This window comes from Mustela putorius, unplaced genomic scaffold (assembly GCF_011764305.1).
Source record: "Mustela putorius furo isolate JIRA1106 unplaced genomic scaffold, ASM1176430v1.1 tig00003913_pilon_pilon_pilon, whole genome shotgun sequence".
In the NCBI taxonomy this organism is placed as follows: Eukaryota; Metazoa; Chordata; class Mammalia; order Carnivora; family Mustelidae; genus Mustela; species Mustela putorius.
In genome coordinates this window covers 7,276,208-7,299,292 of record NW_025422060.1, presented here as the reverse complement: position 1 = coordinate 7,299,292, position 23,085 = coordinate 7,276,208, and the positions used below count along the sequence as shown (strand labels likewise).

Sequence of the window (23,085 nt, the reverse complement as noted above, 5' to 3'; positions counted from 1 at the left end):
TTGTCTTTTGTGTTTTCTCACCATCGTTGTTGTTACAGATGCTTCTATCAGACTTTTCCCATCACCATATTGAAATGGCATGTACTCTACTAGAAACCTGTGGAAGATTTCTTTTCAGATCACCAGAATCACACCTGAGGACCAGTGTACTTTTGGTAAGGACTTGAGGATCCTAGCAAGAGCTTGAGGTTCTTGATTTACTTAAGGGGTTAGAAATACTGACCAGTGCCTATGTTCATGGTCTGCTATATAAAAAGAAACATTTCTGCCTAAACTAGAACCTCCCATATTTATGTGCTGTGGCCATTCCAGGAGAGTTGTAGGAATTTTCCTCACTTGTCTGCCAGTGAATTCACTGTATGGTAAAGGAGGATTAAGTTCAACCCCAAATACCTTTTGATAAATGATGCAAATGAGCAAGTACTGGTGATACTGTTGTGTTAGAGCTGTTTTTTATGGATGTTCTTGAATGTTTAAAGAAGCTGTTGTTTGGGGCGCCTGGGTGGCTCAGTGGGTTAAGCCTCTGCCTTCAGCTCAGGTCATGATCTCAGGGTCCTGGGATCGAGCCCCGCATCGGGCTCTCTGCTCAGCAGGGAGCCTGCCTCCCCCTCTCTCTCTGTTTCCCTCTCTGCCTACTTGTGATTTCTGTCAAATAAATAAATTAAAAAAAAAAAAAACCTTTAAGAAGCTGTTGTTTATGTGCCATAAGCATATATATTGTAAGCTTAAAAATATAAAATTTAATTTAAAAATTAAAAACTATAAGCTTGAAAAATTAACTTGGGGTAGAAGCTATTTTTTAAGCTACTTAGGATGCTGAAATGGCCATCAAGTTTATTAAGCAATTAAGTTCTTGTGCTTATGGATAATATCCATGCATTCCCTTGCAGACTCGGGAGGATGGGAAGTGTGATGGCAGAGGGAATATTGATGTTAGTGTTAAAAAGAGCTCAGGTTTAGGAATTCCTGGGCATAGACTGTCGTTACATTAGTGTTACTGTTACAGAAGTCTTGATTATATAATTTTCATTAGATAATTTAGTTTTTTTAAAATCCAGTTGTGAGCTTGAATGCTCTCTGCCAATAATATTTAATATGAAGAAACAGAATTTATTTCTAATAAACAAAAATATTAATCTGGAGGCCATCAAATGGAATTGATTTCCAAATTTTCTGTAGGCTTGTATCACATTAGTGACTTAAACGTCATTCCAAGTTCACATTTTTTTTTTTTTTAAGATTTTATTTATTTAGTTGACAGACCAGAGATTACAAGCGGGCAGAGAGGCAGGCAGAGAGAGAGGAGGAAGCAGGCTCCCTGCTGAGCAGAGAGCCCGATGCGGGGCTTGATCTCAGGACTCTGAGATCATGACCCGAGCTGAAGGCAGCGGCTCAACCCACTGAGCCACCCAGGCGCCCCCCAAGTTCAAATTTTTATCCTAACAAGGAAAAAGCTCTTGTTCTTTTGGCTCAGGCTCTTAAGGTTAAAAGAGACTGTATATGTAAAAATGTGATAGAGCTAGCTTTTAAGGTCTTGTATTTATTTATAATATTTGAATCCTCTATTTTTGCTAGGAAAAACATTTACTAGTCATGGTGGTATGGGTGATACTGGATTGGCTCAGTGGATCTTTTCCCCTCTTACAGCAAAAGCAACAAGCTTTTATCACTGGTTTACTAGATGTGTGTTTGAATCAACACCTCTTGGGTTGATACTCAGAGCTGTGGACAAGTTAATAAACCTGGGGTGCTTTTAGTTTTCTTGTTCGTAGAGCTGTGTCAGAGCCTAAGGACTAACACCAAGTAGTCTTGGACTAATTTGTTCTAAAAACATGATTTTGGTATATTGGTGTGCTAATACATTCTTAGAAATACCTAGTGATTGCGTTTTTTTGTGTGTTTTTTTTTTTCTTTTTTAGTCCTTTATCCTGAAGTCCTATCACTAAGAATAGAAATTTGGTTAGGAATAAAGATTAGAATGAAAGTATTTTGATTTAGACATTTTTATTTTAGGAGCAAATGATGAGAAAGAAACAAGCAATGCATCTCGATGCAAGATATGTTACAATGGTGGAGAATGCATATTACTACTGCAACCCACCTCCAGCTGAAAAAACAGTGAAAAAGAAACGTCCTCCTCTCCAGGAGTATGTCCGGAAACTTTTGTACAAGGATCTCTCCAAAGTTACCACTGAGAAGGTAAATCCTGTTGAAATCATAAAGTAATAGTCAATTTGATATTTGTAGTAATGCTAAGATGATATAATACTCAACAGAATTAATTATTTTTCATTCTAGTGATTGTAGTATTAAGAACAGTGCAGTTGGCTTGTAGCCTGTGTACTAAAATGTTTCGGTTCAGGACATATATTTCAATTTCTCCAGATCAGCTTGTTTATAAATTGCTTCAGTGTTCGACAAAGTACTGGTAAGGAATGTAAGCAGCTTGCATTATTCATATTCTGTAACTGGAGAAATTGAAGTAGAGCTGTTAAAGTTTCAGCAGTGAAGTTTAGGAGAGTTAAGATTAGATCACAAGGGGCGCCTGGGTGGCTCAGTGGGTTAAGCCGCTGCCTTCGGCTCAGGTCATGATCTCAGGGTCCTGGGATCGAGCCCCGCATCGGGCTCTCCGCTCAGCGGGGAGCCTGCTTCCTCCTCTCTCTCTCTGCCTGCCTCTCTGCCTGCTTGTGATCTCTCTGTCAAATAAATAAAATCTTAAAAAAAAAAAAAAGATTAGATCACAAGTTGAATTGTGACTTCTTCTATACAAGTCATACTAAAGTGAAAGTCATATGATGAACATAAGATACAGGACACATGTTTTGTTTTCCTTTTGTGACTCTTGTTACATTTGAATTAATTAATTAATTAATTACTTCTGAAGTGATTATTCTAATTTTAATTTTGGTACTGTTTATATTTGACATTACTACTTTGTCTCTGATACTATATAATGAATTTGACTTTTAATATTCTGCTTCAGTATAGGGGATCCTAATCTTGAGTGGGCTTTAGTAGGTCCATGGCCCCCTGAAATTTCATAATTTTGGTCATTTTCCAGAAAAGGTTAAGAAATGCTGACCTGTTTTCATAATTATTGCAGTTACCTTGTTAGAAACTTCACTTTCAAGTAGGATATGTTGAACAGAACATTTCATGGTTAACTCTTGAAATTGAAACAACACATTGTATAGAACCTTTTTCCTCTTTAGGAAAAAAAAAGTGAAACAGATAAGCTGTTGTACAGAGAAAACCTGTGGGAGAAGAAAAGGTGTGCAGTAATACATGCATTATACACGGGTAATGAGCAATGATCATGTGACTTTGGAAATTGGACTCAACTTTCAGAGAATCACAGATAGTAGTTGTTTCAAACAACAAGCAATTTGAAAGCTATTTTAGAATTAGCTATAAGTTTAAAAATATAGGTTGCTCTGTGGTTGAGACAACATTAATATTTCCACTGAAGCTGATTTGAGAACATATTAAGTGCTTGAAAGATGGATGGTGGCTACAGTGCCTGAATGGCTCAGTTGGTTAAGCATCTGCCTTCAGCTCAGGTCATGATCCCAGGGTTCTGGGATCAAGTTCCACGTTGTGCTCCCTGCTCAATGGGGAGTCTGCTTCTCTTTCTCCCTCTGCCTCTCCCTGCTGCTGCTTCTCTTTCTCTCTCTCTCAAATAAATAAATAAAATCTTAAAAAAAAAAAAAAAGATGGGTGGTGGCTATAGAGATGAAGAGTGCTTTGCAGTCTGCTAATAGTATCCTTTTTTTAACTTTTTTTTTTGTTTTTCAGAATAAAAATGGGAGGAACTTGATTATAGGTAGAGCTCTGCTCACCATCTCATTACCAGTAGAGTTTTTGAAATAGTAATGGCTGACTTTTCTGTCATACTTATAACGAGTCAGACAGTTCTATGTGCCTCACATAATTTAACTTTGTCTAATCCTTAACAATAGACTGTGGAGTAAGTGCTGTTACTATCCCTCTTTACACTTGAGGAAACAGGATGCTGTATAATGTTAGTTTTGTATAATGTTGTATCCTCCATATCAAGTGATCTTTTAACCCACTGATCTTGGGTTTATTTATTTACTAGAAATTTTTGATTTACAAAAAGTACCTGAGATTATTTACATTAGTGATATGCAAAAGAAAATATTATTTTTTGTAAACCTTGGGTATGTGTTTGTAGTGACTGGCATTATGGGTATATACTATTAGCCTGATTGAAGATCTGGAAACTCTAGGAAATTTAGGGGCATCATGAAGAGATGTAGGGCAAACGTGAATAAATTTTGCCAATAATTAAAAGTATTTCACTTTTCTTGTCTCTAAAGCTAAGAAGCTGGTAGAGGATCTCTAAAGTATTTTTTATTTCAAAAGTTAAATGACTGCAGAATCAAAATATTTATATTATTGGGTATATTAGAGTATTATGTACTTATCTTAGTAATTGAAACAAAATTCTCTCCGTGTAGGTTTTGAGACAGATGCGAAAGTTGCCCTGGCAGGACCAAGAAGTGAAAGACTATGTTATTTGTTGTATGATAAATATCTGGAATGTGAAATATAATAGTATTCATTGTGTAGCCAACCTCTTAGCAGGCCTGGTCCTCTACCAAGAAGATGTTGGAATCCATGTTGTAGACGGAGTTTTAGAAGATATTCGATTAGGAATGGAGGTAATAAGGACTTTCCTTGAAGTCATCAAATTGGAGTTTGTGGAGAATGTAAACTTTTAAATCCAATTATTAAAAAGAGTAATTTGGAAACCTTTCTTTCCCTTGTGATGTCAATTTAGTGTTTCTTTAAAATTAGTGTGGTCTCAGATTTCCTAGTCATCCTTCAGGCTAGTGCTGGAGAGTTTTTTGCTTCTTTTTCTCAAGTTCAGTTAGGCTTATTTTGGAAGAGTATGATAGATTTTAATTATTTCTAGGGCACTAGAACTCAGGTTATAGGAATCTATAAATCTCTTAATTAGGTGAATTGGTAATCTTTTGGTAAGAATTTCTATATACTGTTTCCTCTTTCTGTTGGCTCGTCATTTCCTTAATTCATGGATTACAGAAAAATAAGTTATGGGGGGACTGATAGGGAGAATTACATCTTGACTGTATCATCAACTTAGTTAATGATAATACTAAATTTAAATATTTAACTTGTTCTTTTTAGTAAAACATTTTAAAGATAGCCATTTCTTAAAAAGGATATGCAGAAGTGATCACTTAACTAGAAAATAAGGAAAGGACCCGTTTTTTTCCCCTCTGTTTAGTGTTCTTTCAATAATTGGTATTATCAAGTGACAGAGGAGAATTTTACCTCTTGTCAACACATTACTGTTCTTTAATGGAAATCTGTGTTTTTTTTCCCTTTAGGTTAACCAGCCTAAATTTAATCAGAGACGCATCAGCAGTGCCAAGTTCTTAGGGGAACTTTATAATTATCGAATGGTGGAATCAGCTGTCATTTTTAGAACTCTTTATTCTTTTACTTCATTTGGTGTTAACCCAGATGGCTCTCCAAGTTCACTAGATCCTCCTGAACACCTTTTCAGAATTAGACTAGTGTGCACTATTTTGGATACCTGTGGCCAGTACTTTGACAGAGGTTCCAGTAAACGAAAACTTGATTGCTTCCTTGTATACTTTCAGGTATGTGAACTAAATATTCAGTTTGGCATCATTTAATGAGTTGGTTGTGTTACAGAAATATTAGAGAAGAAACACAGCATTCATATATCACATATAAGATGTGTTCATCATTAGATTAGATTTTTTTTTCTTCCTGCAAGGATGTTTTAGAGATTAAACATATATGATGAAAAGAATTCTACTATATAAACATACTATTTGCATTGTTGCTTTTATGATTAACAATGATCATTGGGGAACTATTTTGGTATGGTTTATAAATTTGGTATGATTTATGGATTATTGTTTTAGTATGATAATTTATGACTTTATATGTCTGATAACATTTTCAACTCATCTGTGTTCTGATTTTACATTAAAATTCTTGTTTCTAAATGATTTCATTTTTTTCTATCATTTTTGGGAAAATGTGCTCTTCTCAACACAGGAAAAAGTATTTGTTCATTCATGGTAAATTCTTGGGTTGTGCTTCTCTCTCTATCCTAATATCAGTTAATTATATAAACTTAAAATTTAGACTAAGTATAATATAAATTAAATTCAGAAACAAGTATGGAGACAGTTCTACAACTTTTATAAGGTTGGTGTTCCAAAAGTTAACTTAGATTTAGGTTTAACTGCTCACTATTGAATTTTCCAGGTGTTACTAAAATAAAATACCAAAAGCACCATTCAGTTATATATGATCATTCTAATGTATATAATCTCTTGATAGTATTTTCTTCACTTATTTTGTTGAAGAAAATACATTTAAAATTACGACTTTTGAAGTATCAGAAATATATCCACATAGTGGCTGCTGTTAAATGAGGGCAAATGCTCTGGGGGAAGAGCAGATAACTTTTTTCTGTCACCGTACCTATGCAGTAGAGGACAACTTGTTACTCGCTTGTTTTCTGACTTGATAAGAAGAAAATGGGGAGGGAAATTCTACAGATTTGAGAGTCAAGATTGCCGGTAATATGCAAGGACTATCATACGTTGGAGACTGTATCGAAACCAAAAGTTTGTGGCAAAATGTCACTTGTAACTCTCAGCATCAAAAGTAAACTCTCTTTCAGAAGAGTGTCCTTATTTGCATTCACTCTGAAATCCCAGACTGAGAGAAAAAAGCCACTCAGAACTATCCAGGAGCAGAAGGAGACAAAAGTAGTTTTTGAGTAACAAGCAGAAATGTGTAGCAGGATATATACCTAGGGAGTTGGGAGTAAGGAGTGAGTAAGGCCTGGGGGATGAGGGCAGTGTGTTCTAGGTCAGAAAATGTACATGTACAGTTAAGTATGGGAAGGCCAGATGGAAAGGACCTTTGCAGTGGTGCTTCTAAACTTTAATGTATATATGTGCCACCTGTAGATACTGTTAAAATGCAGATTGTGATTCATTTGGTCTAGGGTGGGGGCCCAAGAGTTGGCATTTCTGACAAGGTCCCAGTTGAAGTCCACATGTCAGTAGCAAGGACCTAGAACAAATTGGAGAGGAGAAAGCACCCAGAAGGATACCCTTTTATATATAAGCAAATTCTTGGGTTGTGCTTTTTAGTTAAATTTACAGATAACAAAGTAGAAAATAGAATGAAGGAATCAGGCTAGGAGAAGCCAGGGAAGATCTCTGAACAGCACCATGTATGACACAGTAGCTGTCCAATAAATGCTTGTGGATTAATGGTTTTTATATATTTCAAAAACTGTATCTTCAGATACTTTTTTTTTTGTATCTTCCGATACTTTGACTTGCTTAAAAATCAAAGCAAGTAGCATAGAGAAAATACTAAAAATGTATCAAAACTATGGTTTGAATTTGGTTTTATTGTTTTGTAAAATAAATATTTAAACCCTGTTTGGGGTTTGGGAATGGGATTTCTGTTTCAGTACCTAGAAATTTATTTGATATTTTATTTACGATTTTTCCTTGTGTTTAAAAAGGATTTTTGACAGTTGTAATAAAAAAAAAAATTAAAATCACCAAATGGCTTAGAAAGTGGATTAGGGTTATTACTGTTGACCATTAAAAATGGTAGGTGTTTTGTATAACTCTTTAGCTTAGTTATTTTAACTAGGTAATATCACAATATAGATTATTATTTTAAAATATTTTTGTTCTTTAATTTCCTATAGCTAAACTTATTTTTCATTTGTTATCAGCGTTATGTTTGGTGGAAGAAAAGTTTGGAGGTTTGGACAAAAGACCATCCATTTCCTATTGACATAGATTACATGATCAGTGATACACTAGAACTGCTAAGACCAAAGATCAAACTCTGTAACTCTCTGGAAGAATCCATCAGGCAGGTACAGGACTTGGAACGAGAATTCTTAATCAAACTAGGTAAGCAGTTAATTACAGAGAGAAAAAATGAAGATGATGTTTGGCAGATTGTTTCTAGAATTTGCTTTATATTGTTGTCAGTGTTTGCTTTTGTATACTTTCTGTTTTCACTGTTGAGTGTTGTATAATAGTGTAGGTAAGACCTGGGTGACATACTTCTTGATTTCATTAAATAATCCCAATTTGGAGGAGAATAGTCATGTAAGGAAGGGATAGTGATGGAAAAACACTTCCTGTCAGCCTCTCTTAATTAGTGGAATTTTTACTGCTAATAGAAAACACCTGGGATGCCTGGGTGGCTCAGTTGGTTAAGCAGCTGCCTTCGGCTCACGTCATGATCCCAGCGTCCCACATCGGGCTCCTTGCTCAGCAGGGAGCCTGCTTCTCTCTCTGCCTCTGCCTGCCACTCTGTCTGCCTGTGCTCACTCTCTCTCCCTCTGATAAATAAATAAATCTTTAAAAAAAAAAACAAAAAACACCTTTGATGAAAGCATTTCTTATGTATACAGTATATATTTTAAACAAGCATTATCTTCTAACATAGTGCAGGCAGACACTGTAGGGGGAGTATCAGAAGTTTTGGAACGACCTTGTGGAATTTCAGACCTTACTTGGGAGAGTAATCTCTATTTCTTAGGACTAGAGAACTATGCGCTATAGGATGATTGATCTGTTTACTTTCTCAACATTCTTCTGAGACTGTTCTTGAAGAAGAGTTAGCTCTTGAACAGCTCCCACCAAGGGACTAGGAGCTGACTAACTTTATCAGTGGAAATAACTGGAATGAGATGCAGCCTTACCAATCCGTTTTGCTTGCTAATAGTTCTTAGCATGTTAGCATGTTTTATTGTAGCCATTTCAGAGTGACACGTTTTTAGGCTTTAAGCTAATGTTTTATTTCCTGCCAGCACTTGGTACCCATATGTCTGTCATTAGGGGATCCTTAAGCTTCACCATTTATGCTAACTGCATAAATTTACTATGTTGCATATCTAAAGTACTTCCTTTCATGGGAGAAGTATTTGTGACTTTTTTCCTCTAAAACTATTTTTTTCATATTATATCCAGCATTTTAATTTCTTTCTCCAAGGGTCCATCCTCTGGAGAATATGATTGCTGTTATCTATTTGAGCAGTATTTTTAAAGATGCTACTGATTGTACAGCTGTTCACTTTTCTACCACTCCACCCAGAAGGGCATATGTGATTCCTTTGTTCTTTGAACTTTGTCCCCAGTTAACTACCCTTTTTTCCCTTTTCAGATTTCCAGTTGTATAAAATGATCATTTCAGGCAGAGTACTCACTTCTCTTGATTATTTCATTTACTTCAAATGCTTTTAAAGAATTTTTTATTTTAAAGATTTTATTTATTTATTTGAGAGAGAGCACGAGAAGGTGGGGGAGGGCCGAAGGAGAGGGAGAAGCAAAGTCCCTGCTGAGCAGAGAGCCCAACACAGGGCTCAGTCCCAGGACCCTGAGATTATGACCTGAGATTAAGGGCAGAGGCTTAACAGACCGAGCCACCCAGGCGCCCCTACTTCAGATGCTTTAATATAGTTAAGTCTTAGCCTTGTTTCCCAAAAACGTGTACAGATGGTACATTCTGTGTAGTGGGCATCGGGTAATACTAGTTTGACACCTGGTTTAGTAGCAGCAAAGGGTATGGTATACTTTATCTTTTTTATAGAGCAAAGGGTTAAGTTAAAGGACCTCCGGCTTCTTTTGAGGGGTCTGTTCTTGTTTAGAATATGGGAAGGAAAACACAGGCCACCATTTGTGGATCAAATTCTAAAGATGATGGCTACTAGAATCAGTATGCTCTCAAGTTGTCCCATTTTCCTCCTGTTTTAGAATCTAAGTATCAGGAAGAAGATGTACAGGAACAGTTTATATTACTCTATTTCCATATCTTGCCTTTGGTAGTTTTTTTTTTTGTTTGTTTTCAAGCACTTTGTAAATTCATTATTATTTTAACTTCGTAATAGCCCAGTGTTAAAGAGCTACAACGTTCCTTTTTCTTTTGAAAGTCATTTTTATATTATTCAAAGTAGAACTTGTTTGGAGCACCTGGGTGGCTCCGTCATTTAAATGGCTGACTCCATTTTGGCTCAGGTCATACTCTCAGGGTTGTGGGATTGTGCCTCACATCAGGCTCTGCACTCAGCACAGAGTCTGCTTGAGGATTCCCTTTTTCTCCCTCTGCCCCTCCACTCACTTTCTCTTTCTCTAAAATAAATAAATACATCTTAAAAAAAAAAAAGTAGTACTTGTTTGTGGCAAAAAATGAGAAAAATACCAAGAAAACAAAAATCATGCTCCATACACAAGAATAATCACGTGTTGACATTTTTTGGTATATGTTTTTGTCCTTTAAAATTTTTTTCGTGTTTGCAGTTTTGTTTTTTTTAAAGATTCTACTTATTTGTCAGAGACAGAGGGAGAGAGAGCGAGCGAGCACAGGCAGACAGAGAGGCAGGCAGAGGCAGAGGGAGAAGCACTCTCCCTGCCAAGCAAGGAGCCCGATGCGGGACTCGATCCCAGGACCCTGGGATCATGACCCAAGCGGAAGGCAGCTGCTTAACCAACTGAGCCACCCAGGGGTTCCTCGTGTTTGCAGTTTTATAACTAGATTTTTTTCTACCTAATATATTATGAAATTTCTTCCTGATATGAAATATTTTTCTAATTCTTAATTGGCTGTATTCCTTTGTATGAATATGCCATAATTTATTTAAACCTATTGCTTGGCACTTAGGTTATTTCCAGTTTTACATTACTATAAATAACATTTTTCTGTGATATTTATGTGTATCTTGGTGTTCTCAGTATAGACTTAGAATTACTGGCTAAAACATTCTCTATAAATTTAAGAACAAAACCAAAATGGTCATAGGCAATATAATTTAATCTTGTTTTGGAACTTCTAGATTGTATCATCATATAAGGAACAGAAATGAAGGAAATGGAAGTGAAAAAGAAAGAAGCCACATGAATAAATTATAAAACCAACAGTGTATTTCACAAATTAGTAAAAAAAATCAGTAGAACAGAACAAAAGGCCTAGAAGCACCCCCCAATTAAATAAAAAATAATTTATATATAATGAACTAGGAATATTAAAAATAGGATAAGGGCAGCAGGTCAGCATTTTGGAGGAAAATTGATACAGAGCCACAACCTATCAAACTGCAGATGGATTATGGAGTTAAAATATTTTTAGGGACACCTGGGTGGCTCAGTTAAGCATCTGCCTTTGACTCAGGTCATGGTCCTGGGATTGAGGTCCCGCTCCTTGCTTAGCAGGGAGCCTGCTTCTCCCTCTACCTGCTGTTCCCCCTGCTTGTGCGTGCTCTCTTCTCTTTCACTCTCTGACAAAATCTTTTTTTTTTAAACTATTAATTTTTAAAAATAAATCTGATTATCAAATATTTAAAGAGGCATTAATTTTCTCAAATTTTAAAACACTAGAAGAAAGCATATACATGGCAACAGATTGGGGTGTTTAAAGCTTTTATACAGTACAAAAATAAAATCAAAGTGAAAATAGTCTCCATGCCAGGTTAGTTTCACTTTACAAAAAGAGCAAAGGCAAATTGGTAATAGATAAATGAACATGATAGATAAATGAACATGACATAATCACATGGTAAGGTACACAGGAAGGTAATGTTAGTTATATTTGACAAATCAAAACACTGGGTTAACCTGCCAAGCCAGAATTCAAAGACTGCTCTCTCTGACATATTAAGTATGGGAGGAAATGCTTAACATCTCTTGTAAGCAGAAAAATAAAATTTAAAGCAGTCTGAATGGAAATATTATTACTCTCTTTTATGAGCAGGAGAACTGAGGCACCAAGAAGCATTTTATTGTTTGTATTTTGTTAACTCGATATCCTGTGGGTGTACATTTTTATTCCATTGTTTAAGATTGTGTTCTAGGGATCAACAGCTAGATAGTTATTATACTGTTTAGCAAATGCAAAATATATTTATAAATTGTTTTTTAAAATATCCTGCAATGTAAATGAAAATGTGTTAGAAATAGTATGTATTTTCCTTACAAATTGGAAGTATGACTGTCAAAACAAAGCAACTTCTACATTATAGTTCTTCCCACTATGCATGTTTTAGGTGGATAGAAAAAAGGTGTAAGGACAGCTCATGCTATGTGAGTTTACCAGCACTGTGATATTTTTTACTCAGAAAGTTTAGATTTAGACAGTTGTGACTAAATTTTTTGGCTTTGATAGCTTAAATAACAGTCTAATATTCTGCTCTTAAAGTGCCTATATATAAATAAGTAAATAAATAAAATGTTTCTGTATAAAATCTGTATTTGTGTTTGAAAACTAATAAGTGACAGAAATTTTAAGTTAATGGATTCTCATTCTGAAGCAACAACTTCTTTTCTCAGTATTTTAAAATATTAAAACTTCAGTTACCTACCTTAATCACCTTGTACTTTCATGTTTTTGTTACTTCTTGGTTAATTTCTTAAACTTAAGACACTGGAATAATTTTTTACTCCTATTGGATAGGTTATTCAAATTCTTTGGACTTCAGTATTCCTCATAAAATGAAAGAGTTAAATCATTATATGATTGCTAAAGTTTCTTTCTGCTCTAATCATCTAAGAGTCTGAATAAATAATTATTTACTAAACACCTAGTATGTATTTATCAATATATGGTCTGTGATAAGTTTTGGATATATAAAACAATTCTTTGTCTTCAAGGGCCTTATAATCTGATATAACGGTTATGAAATCTTTAGGAAAAAAAAATGTTGTAATGGTGTATCCTTAAATGTAAAGTGCTATGAGATATTCAAGTGCTTTAGGAGCAAGTAGGAAGAGTAATAGGTTGAGGTACTCATTGAATTTATGCAGAAAGTATAAAATTTAGACTGAACTTTGGGAATGTACAGGAAGGACTTGAAAGTGTACTTTGAAGGATATTCTCTATTGAGAAGAGTATCAGATGAGCAGGAGTCCAAGATGGTATGCTTTGTGACAAAGAGGCCCAGCTATCAGAGAAGGCTCAGGAGAGAGCAGCAGAAAGTCAGATCAGATGAGGCATCTTGGAGTAGAGTGGTTTGGAATTCAGATGTTAATTAAGAATTGACTAGGCCTTGAGCTGTGGAAGCAAATTCAAGCTAGGGTTCTCTGAGGAGGAGAATGCCAATACTGAAGAAAAAAATTAAGCCCTTTGGTAATATAACTTTGCCTCCTTCCCTCAATCTTAATGTGTAGACATTCAAGTTGATAGCCAAATGATTTCTCTATGAAGGCAACTTAATTTTATATCTTTGATGTTGGAGGTATTCTAAAATGTCACGTGATAAAAAGTGTGGCTGAGGCTTCATCTTACATGGTTAAGGCTGCATTTTATATGCTGGTATGTTTTGTGTTCCTCTGAGATGGAGATAAACAAGCTGAAAGAAAAAAATATGTATGTGTTTATGCATATAGATATACATATATATAATGTGTTAATGCTTTTTTGTTGAAATGAAGGTCTCTGTAGTTTGTAAAATGTTTCTCAAATAATTTTAAATTGTATTCTTACTATTCTGAGAAAATGGCTGTTAAATTATCTCACTAAAAAAAGTGGTATAATATTGAAAATTTACTCCTTTTTATGTTTTTTATTCCACTTTCTCCTCATTTCAAGGCCTAGTAAATGACAAAGATTCAAAAGATTCCATGACAGAAGGAGAAAATCTTGAAGAGGATGAAGAAGAAGAAGAAGGAGGAGCTGAAACAGAAGAACAATCTGGAAATGAAAGTGAAGTAAATGAACCAGAAGAAGAGGTGATGACTTTTGTTTATAGGCAATAGGTACATCTGTACAAGAGTATCTTGATTATTTGAGCCAAAGTTTTCTTTAATTTGTAAAATAAGATCTCCTCCTTAGTTTTATTATAGGAACTGTAACTAGTAGTATATGTCTGTTATAAAACCCCTGGAATTAAGGTGGGTTTTTTTTTTAAGTAAGAAAATCATAGTATTGACCAGAAGATCATAAGACATTTTTTTAATAGGAACATTTTTTTGGAGTAGATTTTGCACTAATTAGATAAACAGAATCTAATAAATTAAACATCCTTAGTAGATGTGTCATTGAAAAGTGACTCATTTTCCTGTATTTCTCATCTGAAGAGTTGGGATGTATTTTTTCTTTTTAAAAAGTAAACTATAACTTTGAAAGTTGTATAATTTTTCACCATTGTTTACTTTTCCATTTGCAGTTGTAAATATCATACATGATACATATGTGTTTGCTAAGTAGAAAAACACAGTGTTCAGTTGGCATTGCATGAGCCTTGTCTTCTTCTCAAGACCACCCTTTCCCATGGCTGCTCTCCAAGTATAGGGAAAACATTTTATTTTATTTTTTAAGAGATTTTATTTATTTGAGAGAGTGAGAGTATGAAAGGGAAGAAGGTCAGAGGGAGAATCAGACTCCCTATGGAGCTGGGAGCCCCATGTGGGACTCCCATCCCTGGACTCCAGGACCACTGCCTGAGCCGAAGGCAGTAGATAACCAACTGAGCCCCCCAGATGCTCAGGGACAACATTTTAAAGAGAGAAAATAGGTTGATTCTTGAGAGCAGTGTGAGATATTCTACAACTTAAGCTGAGAAAGGGCTACAGTGTACTCTTCAGAAAAATTGTGCTCTTTTATTCTTCTTGGTCCTTAGCTTGGTCCTTGGCTCCATATGGCCTTTCAGAGTTATTCCTAGCACCAAATAGCCAGAATATTTCCTCCTGAATATCAGCTGTGTAAATTAAAGATAACAGTAAAGGTGAAGTAAATGTTCTGCTAAAATTCTAATTTTCTGTAGTATAGCATTTATATAATTTAGCAGTAAGTGTAAGATTTAATTTATCATTATAGTAGTAATAGTATTTATATTACTATTTCTCATACCATGCTGTGAGGTAGGTGAGAAGATAAGGCACAGGTAGTTTAATATGCCCAAGATCTCACTAAGTGCTGAGCCAGTATTTGAATTCAGACAGTGTGACTTGTGCTCTGCTGCCCCTCCTGCTTTCCTTTGCCAGCTTTTGTGGTCCATTCACTTCCAGAGTGCACAGATTATTATGTATAATAGGCATTAGGATGTGGAATTCTTGATCAGCATTTCAGTTTCAAAAGGTAATCTATTTTATTTTGCCTGAGTAATGTAAAAATAAAGGGTAAGGAGGAAAAGTTTATGCGTTTTAGTTTAGCTTAATTTTTGAATAGGAAATATTTTCTAAGTGTTAAGAAATGATTACTTTTTTCAAGCAAATTTAACATCTCTTGCAAATTTGATTTTGAATTACAGACTTATGTTTAAAAAAGTTAATACATTTTGGGGCACCTGGGTGGTTCATTCCGTTGAGTGTCTGCCTGTGGCCCAGGTCATGGTCGTAGGGTGCTGTGATCAAGCTCCACGTTGGTCTCCCTCTTCAGCAGAGAGCCTGCTTCTCCCTTTCCCTCTGCCCCTCCCTCTGTCCCAGCTCATGCTCTCTCTCTCTCTCACTTCCTTTCTCTTCAAAAAAAAAAAAAAGTTAATACATTTGAAAAAAGTAAATGCATTTCTTACATTCCCAGAATATTTCCATTTTAGAAGCGCTAAAAATCTCTATCTGTATAGTAAATTATAATCAGTCTTTGGATTTTTGGAACTAATTGTTATGTATACTGAAAAGGTTGTGACACATTTAAATAATTCATTTTTTTCCCTAGGTGATATTTCTCATTCGCATTATTTCTCAGCATAATGAGAAGAAGCTGGATTTAGTGCAGTCTTTTTTTTAAACTTACAGAACTGAGTGAGACTGAATTTTGTTGTTGGGAATGGAAGAATACACAGATATGGTGCAACTTTGTGCTTTTTTGTGTGTGTCCTTGTGCAGAATCACTCAGGTTATTTCCAGTCTTCTGTTTGAAAAGGAAATTTGGCTGATAGAAGAGGAGGTGGGGACATTGACAGGAGAGGATGGGAGGAGTGTGGGGATCAGAATGTCTATCTCCTCTGCTTAATAAGCAAGAGTGTCCTTGGGCAGGTCAATTAACTTACCCAAGCGTTGTTTTTGTCCTGTATAAAAATGGGGACATGAAAGCTTATCCTGCCTTCTTTAGAATTTTATAAAGCAAACAGAATGAGGTATGTCCGCACACCTTCCAAGCCGAGGTGCTTTATACACTGTAGTGCTTTATAAATTTTGGTGTTCTTGATTTCAACTGCTAACCATGTTAAATTTGAACTACTTACTGACTTTCAGAGTTAGATGGGTATTAAAGAACTACTGTGAGAAATTCAGTCTCAAAATAGTTAGGGAGGAGAAATATATAAAAGGTTCAGGAAGCTCATTCCTTCTGCAGTGCAAGGAAGAATTTCTACAAAGGATCTTTGTGTTACTAGATCAGTGGAAGATCGTGAGATGGGTTTTCAGCTACTGGTGTGCATTAGTTTTCAGCTAATGCCAGCTGACTTTTCTCTGAGTTGTAGGCAGACTACATAAAAGGCTGGAACTTGAGAATAATGAACAATTATACAGAAATTTTTAAATCTTAAAGCATTTAAAATAGAGATCCTTTTCAAAATGTTTTAATCTTCTAATGTTAAATAATTTCAGGAGGGTTCTGATAATGATGATGATGAAGGTGAGGAGGAAGAGGAAGAGAATACCGATTACCTTACAGACTCCAATAAAGAAAATGAAACTGATGAAGAAAATACTGTATGTATGGCTGAAAATTGGCTTTTGAAATCATGCCACATTCTCTTTATTATTTCAGTTTTAGCCACTCAAATTGTGTTTCTTGTGATTATTGAAAAATATTCCTTTGGAAAATCATTTTCAGTTTGTTTTCCTAAATACTTTACTACATTAACACTTTTTTTTTTTAAACATGAAGTAATGTTACATACTTTACTCACTCATTCTCTGAGTTACGTTGAACCAACTTATCAATACAAAAGACTCTGCCCTCCAAAACATGATCTTAAAATTTGTGGTCTGGTTTCTTATTTTGTTTTAATAAGGAGGTAATGATTAAGGGAGGTGGACTTAAGCATGTACCTTGTGTGGAAGATGAGGACTTCATTCAAGCTCTGGATAAAATGATGCTGGAAAATCTTCAGGTATGAATGGTTCCTCTACCCCAGAGTGTCTTCTTACTACAGAATAGTGTGGCACGTTCCGTTCTGGTTGACACAAGGATCTCCACATCTAAACAAACATTTGCCTGCGCGGCAGCTGCTTCCTCACGTATACAGCTTGCACTTGCCAGTGCTTCTCGCATCCCACATCCCAATTTGAACATTTTTTTGAGATACACTGGGGGAAATGTAGTAAATATTACACTTAGAGTAATTTCATCGTACCAGTCACTGCCTTTTCTCTCTGAAGTCCTCTCTCTGTTTCTGAGACCTCTTTACTTAGAGTTTGCTTGGGATTCAAACCTTGTCAAAGATAAATATTTGGGGAAATTTAATATACCAAATTCTTAAGTTTGATTTAAAATTTGAATAACTTGTTTGTAAATATGTAGAGGAATATTGGTCATTTGGTGTTTGAAGAAATGTTTATCATATTCTTGACATTAATACACTGGACTTATAAAAAGCTCCATTTCCCAGTAATTTAGATTAATTATGTTTTTCTATAATTAGAGGTCACATCCTGTGGACTGTTTCCTTCCACCCTCTTTATGGCTGTTGTTAAATCTGTTAGTGATTTGAGGAGAGTCCTTCTTCTGGAATAGGGTATGCGGGCCCCATGCTGTAGGCTCATTGGAAAACAGGAAGGGAGGAAGTGAAAATACTAGATACAGAGACAGGTGGCCCTAGAGGAGTTTTACTAGAAAGGGAGGAGAAATGGAGAGGTGACTAGAGGTAAAAGGGTTATTTTTGAGATGGAAGATTTTGTAGTCTTTCTGTGCTGAGGGAGTAATCCTTAGGGAAGAAATACTGGATTTTACTTTGGTGGATACTACCAAGTCCAAAAGCTCTGATAAAGTAAAAATTAGTGCTATAGGTTTTTAGTCCAGTTTGTTTCTTCCTATGTTGTTAAAGCTTCTTCATATATCTAGAAATATGAAGTCTTAAATTTATCTCATTTAGGAGCTCAAGTCATCAGATGATGATACTCCCTTTGAAGAGACAGATAATAAACAATTTATTTCTTTAAAAAAAAAAGATTTTTATTTATTGATTTGAGAGAGAGAGATTGCACACAAGCAGGGGAGAGAGGCAGAGGGAGAAGCAGACTCCCCGCTGAATTGGGACCTGATGTGGGGCTCAATCCCAGGACCTGGAGATCATGACCTGAGCTAAAGGCAGATGCTACCCAGGCACTGCAACAATTTATTTCTCTAAAAACTTTTCCAGGGGCGCCTGGGTGGCTCAGTGGGTTAGGGCCTCTGAGGCCTTTGGCTCGGGTCATGATCTCAGGGTCCTGGGATTGAGGCCCGCATTGGGCTCTCTGCTCAGCAGGGAGTCTCCTTCCTCCTCTCTCTCTGCCTGCCTCTCTGCCTACTTGTGATCTCTCTCTGTCAAATAAATAAGTAAAATCTTAAAAAAAAAAAAAAAAGCTTTTTCTGTCTTATATAACTTTCCTATCTTACATAAGTCAATAGCTGTTTACTCTGTTGTTCATTTGTTTAAGTATTTATTGAGTATGTCTGTGTGCCTAGCACTATGCAGTGGGCATTTAGAAGGTAGTAAATAAAAACAGACCTAGTTCCGGCCCTCAGAGACTAAGTTTTATGTGGGAAGATACATGTTTTAAAAACTAAACAAATACATAATTTCAAATTGTGCCCAGTGCTGAGGAACTGAAAGAACAGAATGGCTTTTGTTGAGATAGGATAATCAAAGATCATGAATTTTAGACAAGACAGGCAGAAATGGAGCCATCCAGGTGAAAAATTGGGAGAATATGGGGACAATGTGTCAGAGGTCCTGAGGCAGAAGATGATGTGTAATGTTTGAAAAACTAAAAGGAAGCCAGTATTCCCAGAGTGTAGTCGGGTCTGTGGGGAGGGTGGCCTGGTATGTGAATGGATATTTATGACGGATTTTCTTTGGATGGCACAGTCGTGTATGAACCATAGGTTCATGTGAAGGTTTAGGCTGGGATGAGAGGAAAAGCAAGGAGAGTGTCAGGAAGACTGGTTAGAAGGCTGGTGATCCTGGTGACCGATGATCATCTGTCTAGAATAGTGGCAGGGCACAGGGACTGAAGTCTGGATTCAAAAGCTGTTTAGGAAGAAGAATGAACCAGGTTTATTTGGCACTTGATTAGATAGCGGTGGGGTCAAGGAGTCCAGGATAGCACAGGCTTTTTAGCTTAGGCCACTGGCTAGTTATCTGTGGTTGGAAATAAGGAGAAAGTGAGCAAGAGTTCCATGTGGATATGAAGTTTGAGAAGCCTGTGAAATGCCAAAATGGAATTGTCAGATATCAGAAGAGAAACATAAGTGGAGTAGTTATTAGAGCATACTTAAAGATGGAGCAATAAATGAATCACCCACATATAAAGTTTGGAGAGAGGGGGTGCTTGGGTGGCTGACAGTTCAGTGTCCAATTCTTGATTTCAGTTCAGGTCTTGATCTCAGGGTCATGAGTTTGAGCCCCACACTGGACTCCACATTGGGCATGGAATCTACTTTTTAATTAATTAATTTATTTATTTATAAAGATTTTATTTATTTATTTGACACAGAGAGAGAGACCACAAGTAGGCAGAGAGGCAGGCAGAGAGGGGGGCAGGGAAGCAGGCTCCCTGCTGAACAGAGAGCCTGATGTGGAGCTCGATCCCAGGATTTTGGGATCATGACCTGAGCCTAAAGGAGAGGCTTTAACCCACTAAGCCACCCAGGCGCCCCTGGAACCTACTTAAAAAAAAAAAAAAGGTTTGGAGAGAGAGGAGGAGGAGATTCCAGGTTGAGTCCTGAGGAGCCCCTAACATTTAGAAATAGAAAAGCTGATGGAGTCAAGATACAGTCTTTTGATAGGAGCCAGTAATCATTGGTTATTGGGAGTTCATGAAGAAGCAAGCTAGAAGGATGGGAGGATGTGATCAGAGAGGAGGGAAGTTTGCATTTACGTTTATGCGTATGTGTTTAGCCTACTGGAGAAAATTTAATCCCAAATTAAGCGCTAATTTTCAAACACTGTCAAATACCCAAAGCAAACAGCCACAGGGAGTTTTTTTTCTTTTGATAAAGTGGTCACAGGAAGACACAGTAGCGTAAAAGATACTGATTCTCCATGAATCAGGTCCTTAGATTTTGTGTAGTCATAATTCTGTCCCACTGGAAAGATTGGCAGGGGATGGGAATGATGGATTGGGGGAGGAGGTAGTTGGAGAAGAACAGGGAGATAGAGGCAGAATGAAATTAACAAAATTCTTTTTTTAAAAATAATATTTTATCTGGGGCGCCTGGGTGGCTCAGTGGGTTAAAAATATTTTATCTATTTGAGAGAAAGTTTTTTTTATTAAGATTTTATTTATTAGAAAGGGCTTGTTTTAAGATTTAACAAAATTACTCTTAAATGTAACTGTAAGAATAAAATAGCTAGGAAACTTCTGGAAAGTAGGGGAAGATACTCTATAAGAAAATAAAACATTTTAAAGACAAAATAATTGGCACGGCAGTAAATAGATTAATGAAATAAGAGAGTCTAAAATAGACCTAAAACATGGCAGCTTAGACTGTAAAGATAACATTGCAAATCAGTTGAGGGAAATGGATTATTCAGTGAATGGTCAATAAAAATAAAACTGAATTTCTATTTTATTTCCACAACAGAATTAATTGCAAATTTGTCAGGAATCTCAAAAAATGTTCAGACTATTGAATACTGCATTAAGACTTCACATTTATTCTTCATACAGTGCTGTCAGATACTGTTAATATTGCCATGCCGCAGTTAAGGCTATAAGCCTTGTAAGTGGTGTAGTCTGTTCTCAGTCACCTTGCTATTTTGCTTTCTATCACAGAATGCCATAAGAAATGACAAACCGGGCGGGAGGTGGGGGAATGGTGGGGTGCGTGGCAGGTGTGTGTGTGTGTGCACGCGCATGTGTGTAATATAAATATGTGTGTGTATGTGTATGGTCTATATAATGCAGGGTTAATAGCTGTACTATAGCAGCAGATCCTGCAAGCCAATGAGAAAAAAAAAAAAAAAGAATGACCCAGGGTCTTTTTTTGATTGAAAAAATAAGTGAAACCATGCCAAAGCTCACGATAATCAAAAGATAAGCAAATTAAGGGTGCGTGGGTGGCTCAGTTGGTTAAGCATCTGCCTTCGGCTCAGGTCATGATCCCAGGGTCCTGCGGTTGAGCCCCACATCGGGCTCCCAGCCCAGCGGAGAGTCTGCTTCTCCCTCTCCACCTGCCTGTTGCCTCCTCTGCTTGTGCTCTCTCTCTCACAAATAAATAAATAAAATCTTAAAAAAAAAAGATAATTAAATTAGGATGAGCCCTTTTTATCAGATCACCAGATACTAAGATTTAAAAAGTAATAATACCCATTGTGGTTAAGTGTTGGTAAACATCTGTATTTGGAATGTGTATATCAGTCCAGCCTTTTTAGAGAGAAATTTAGTAAACCTATCAAATGGGGATGCCACTTGATATAAAAGTTTACCCTTACTAATTGTCTCTCAAATGCGTGAAGTTAAATATGCAACGATGTCATATTGTAATAGAACAAGAGTCTAGGAGCCCCTGGATGGCTCAGTCGGTTAAGTGGCTGCCTTTGGCTCAGGTCATGATCTCAAGGTTCTGGTGTCAGGCCCTGTGTCTGTAGGTTGAACTGCCTGCTCAGCTGGGAGTGTGCTTCTCCTTCTCCCTCTTCCCCAGCTTGTGTGCATGCTTGCTTGCTCTCAAATAAATAAAATCTTTAAAGACAAAAAAGGAAAGGAAAAAAGTCTAGACTATCAGTACAGGACCAATTACATAAATATGGGCATAGCCATGTAATTAGCTCTATATATACTCAACTAGAAAGATGCCCATGGAATCAAAAAGAAGAAAAAGGCGTATAGAACAGTATGCACACTTGCACCTTGTAAATTTTTATGTTTGTATTACATTTTCAAGAAAAATCTGAAAGAACATGCCCCATTGATACTGGTTTTGGCACTTTGGAGCAGGTAGAGGTGGTCAGTCAAGGGAGAGGTTTGTATGGATGGACACATTAGCTGATTCATTTCTGTATTTAAATAATTTACAAAGAGAATATGTTAATTTTATAATTAGAAAATGGTTAATTTATAAATCAAAGGGTGATCTAACCTGATCCTTTCAAGTTTTAAGTAAAAAGTCTTTGTAAATCTTACAAACCTGGGAGAACTTCAAATTCTAACAAAGTGGAACTTAGAAATAACAAAATTTTACACCTTATTACCATTTTATTTTATTTGAAATCTCTCGGAAATAAGGAGCCTATATCGAAAGATCATTTAAATTATAGTAAAGCAAATTCAAAACCTTCATGGCCTTTTCAGCAATCCCTGCTTAGCTTTGAAGAATCATGTTCAGTTCTTTCCTCATTTGTGCTCCTTTCACAAATATGGAAAATTGTGTGCCGGTCCCTAAATGCACCATGTTTCATATATTTGCTTTGCACCTATTCTTCCCCTTCCTAAATTCCTTCCAAATCCCCCAGACTGCTCTGCTACTGTCTGCTTATAAGAAATCATATGAAGCCTTAAAGATATTTTCAAGTGTCCCATTTTTATTGTCTTCTATGAAATCTCAGCATCCACCCACTCCCAACTGAGCTTATATATAGCCACTCTACACCCAACACAGGTTATATATGACTTGGATGAATTGTAATTAATTGATTTCTCTCTCTTAACAAGTTATGAGCTCTCTGAGGATAGAGACTATATTTTTAGTATTAGTACCTCAAAGCCTAATGCACAGTAAGTCTTCAGTGAAGGTTTGTTCAAATAATTGGTTGATGAAACTGGTGTAAATGTTAAAAACTTGGATGTTAACAAACATAAAGCTAATCTGAACATTAATAGATTTCATTCATTCTTAAACATTAATTGAGCACCTGCTAGAGGACACCAGGAAAAGGGT

At 36.2% G+C, this 23,085-nt stretch overlaps 1 protein-coding gene across 2 annotated transcripts in view; it reads left to right on the top strand.

Moving 5' to 3' along the window:
* UPF2 (UPF2 regulator of nonsense mediated mRNA decay) overlaps positions 1–23,085 on the top strand; it is a 109,837-nt gene that overhangs the window by 67,802 nt on the left and 18,950 nt on the right. For both annotated transcript variants that reach the window (XM_013047030.2, XM_004774903.2), the window contains exons 11-18: positions 39–155; positions 2,014–2,199; positions 4,482–4,685; positions 5,379–5,654; positions 7,796–7,979; positions 13,654–13,793; positions 16,611–16,715; positions 17,021–17,119. In XM_013047030.2, the coding sequence (XP_012902484.1) occupies positions 39–155; positions 2,014–2,199; positions 4,482–4,685; positions 5,379–5,654; positions 7,796–7,979; positions 13,654–13,793; positions 16,611–16,715; positions 17,021–17,119 (1,311 nt within the window). The remainder of the gene's footprint in view (positions 1–38; positions 156–2,013; positions 2,200–4,481; positions 4,686–5,378; positions 5,655–7,795; positions 7,980–13,653; positions 13,794–16,610; positions 16,716–17,020; positions 17,120–23,085) is intronic.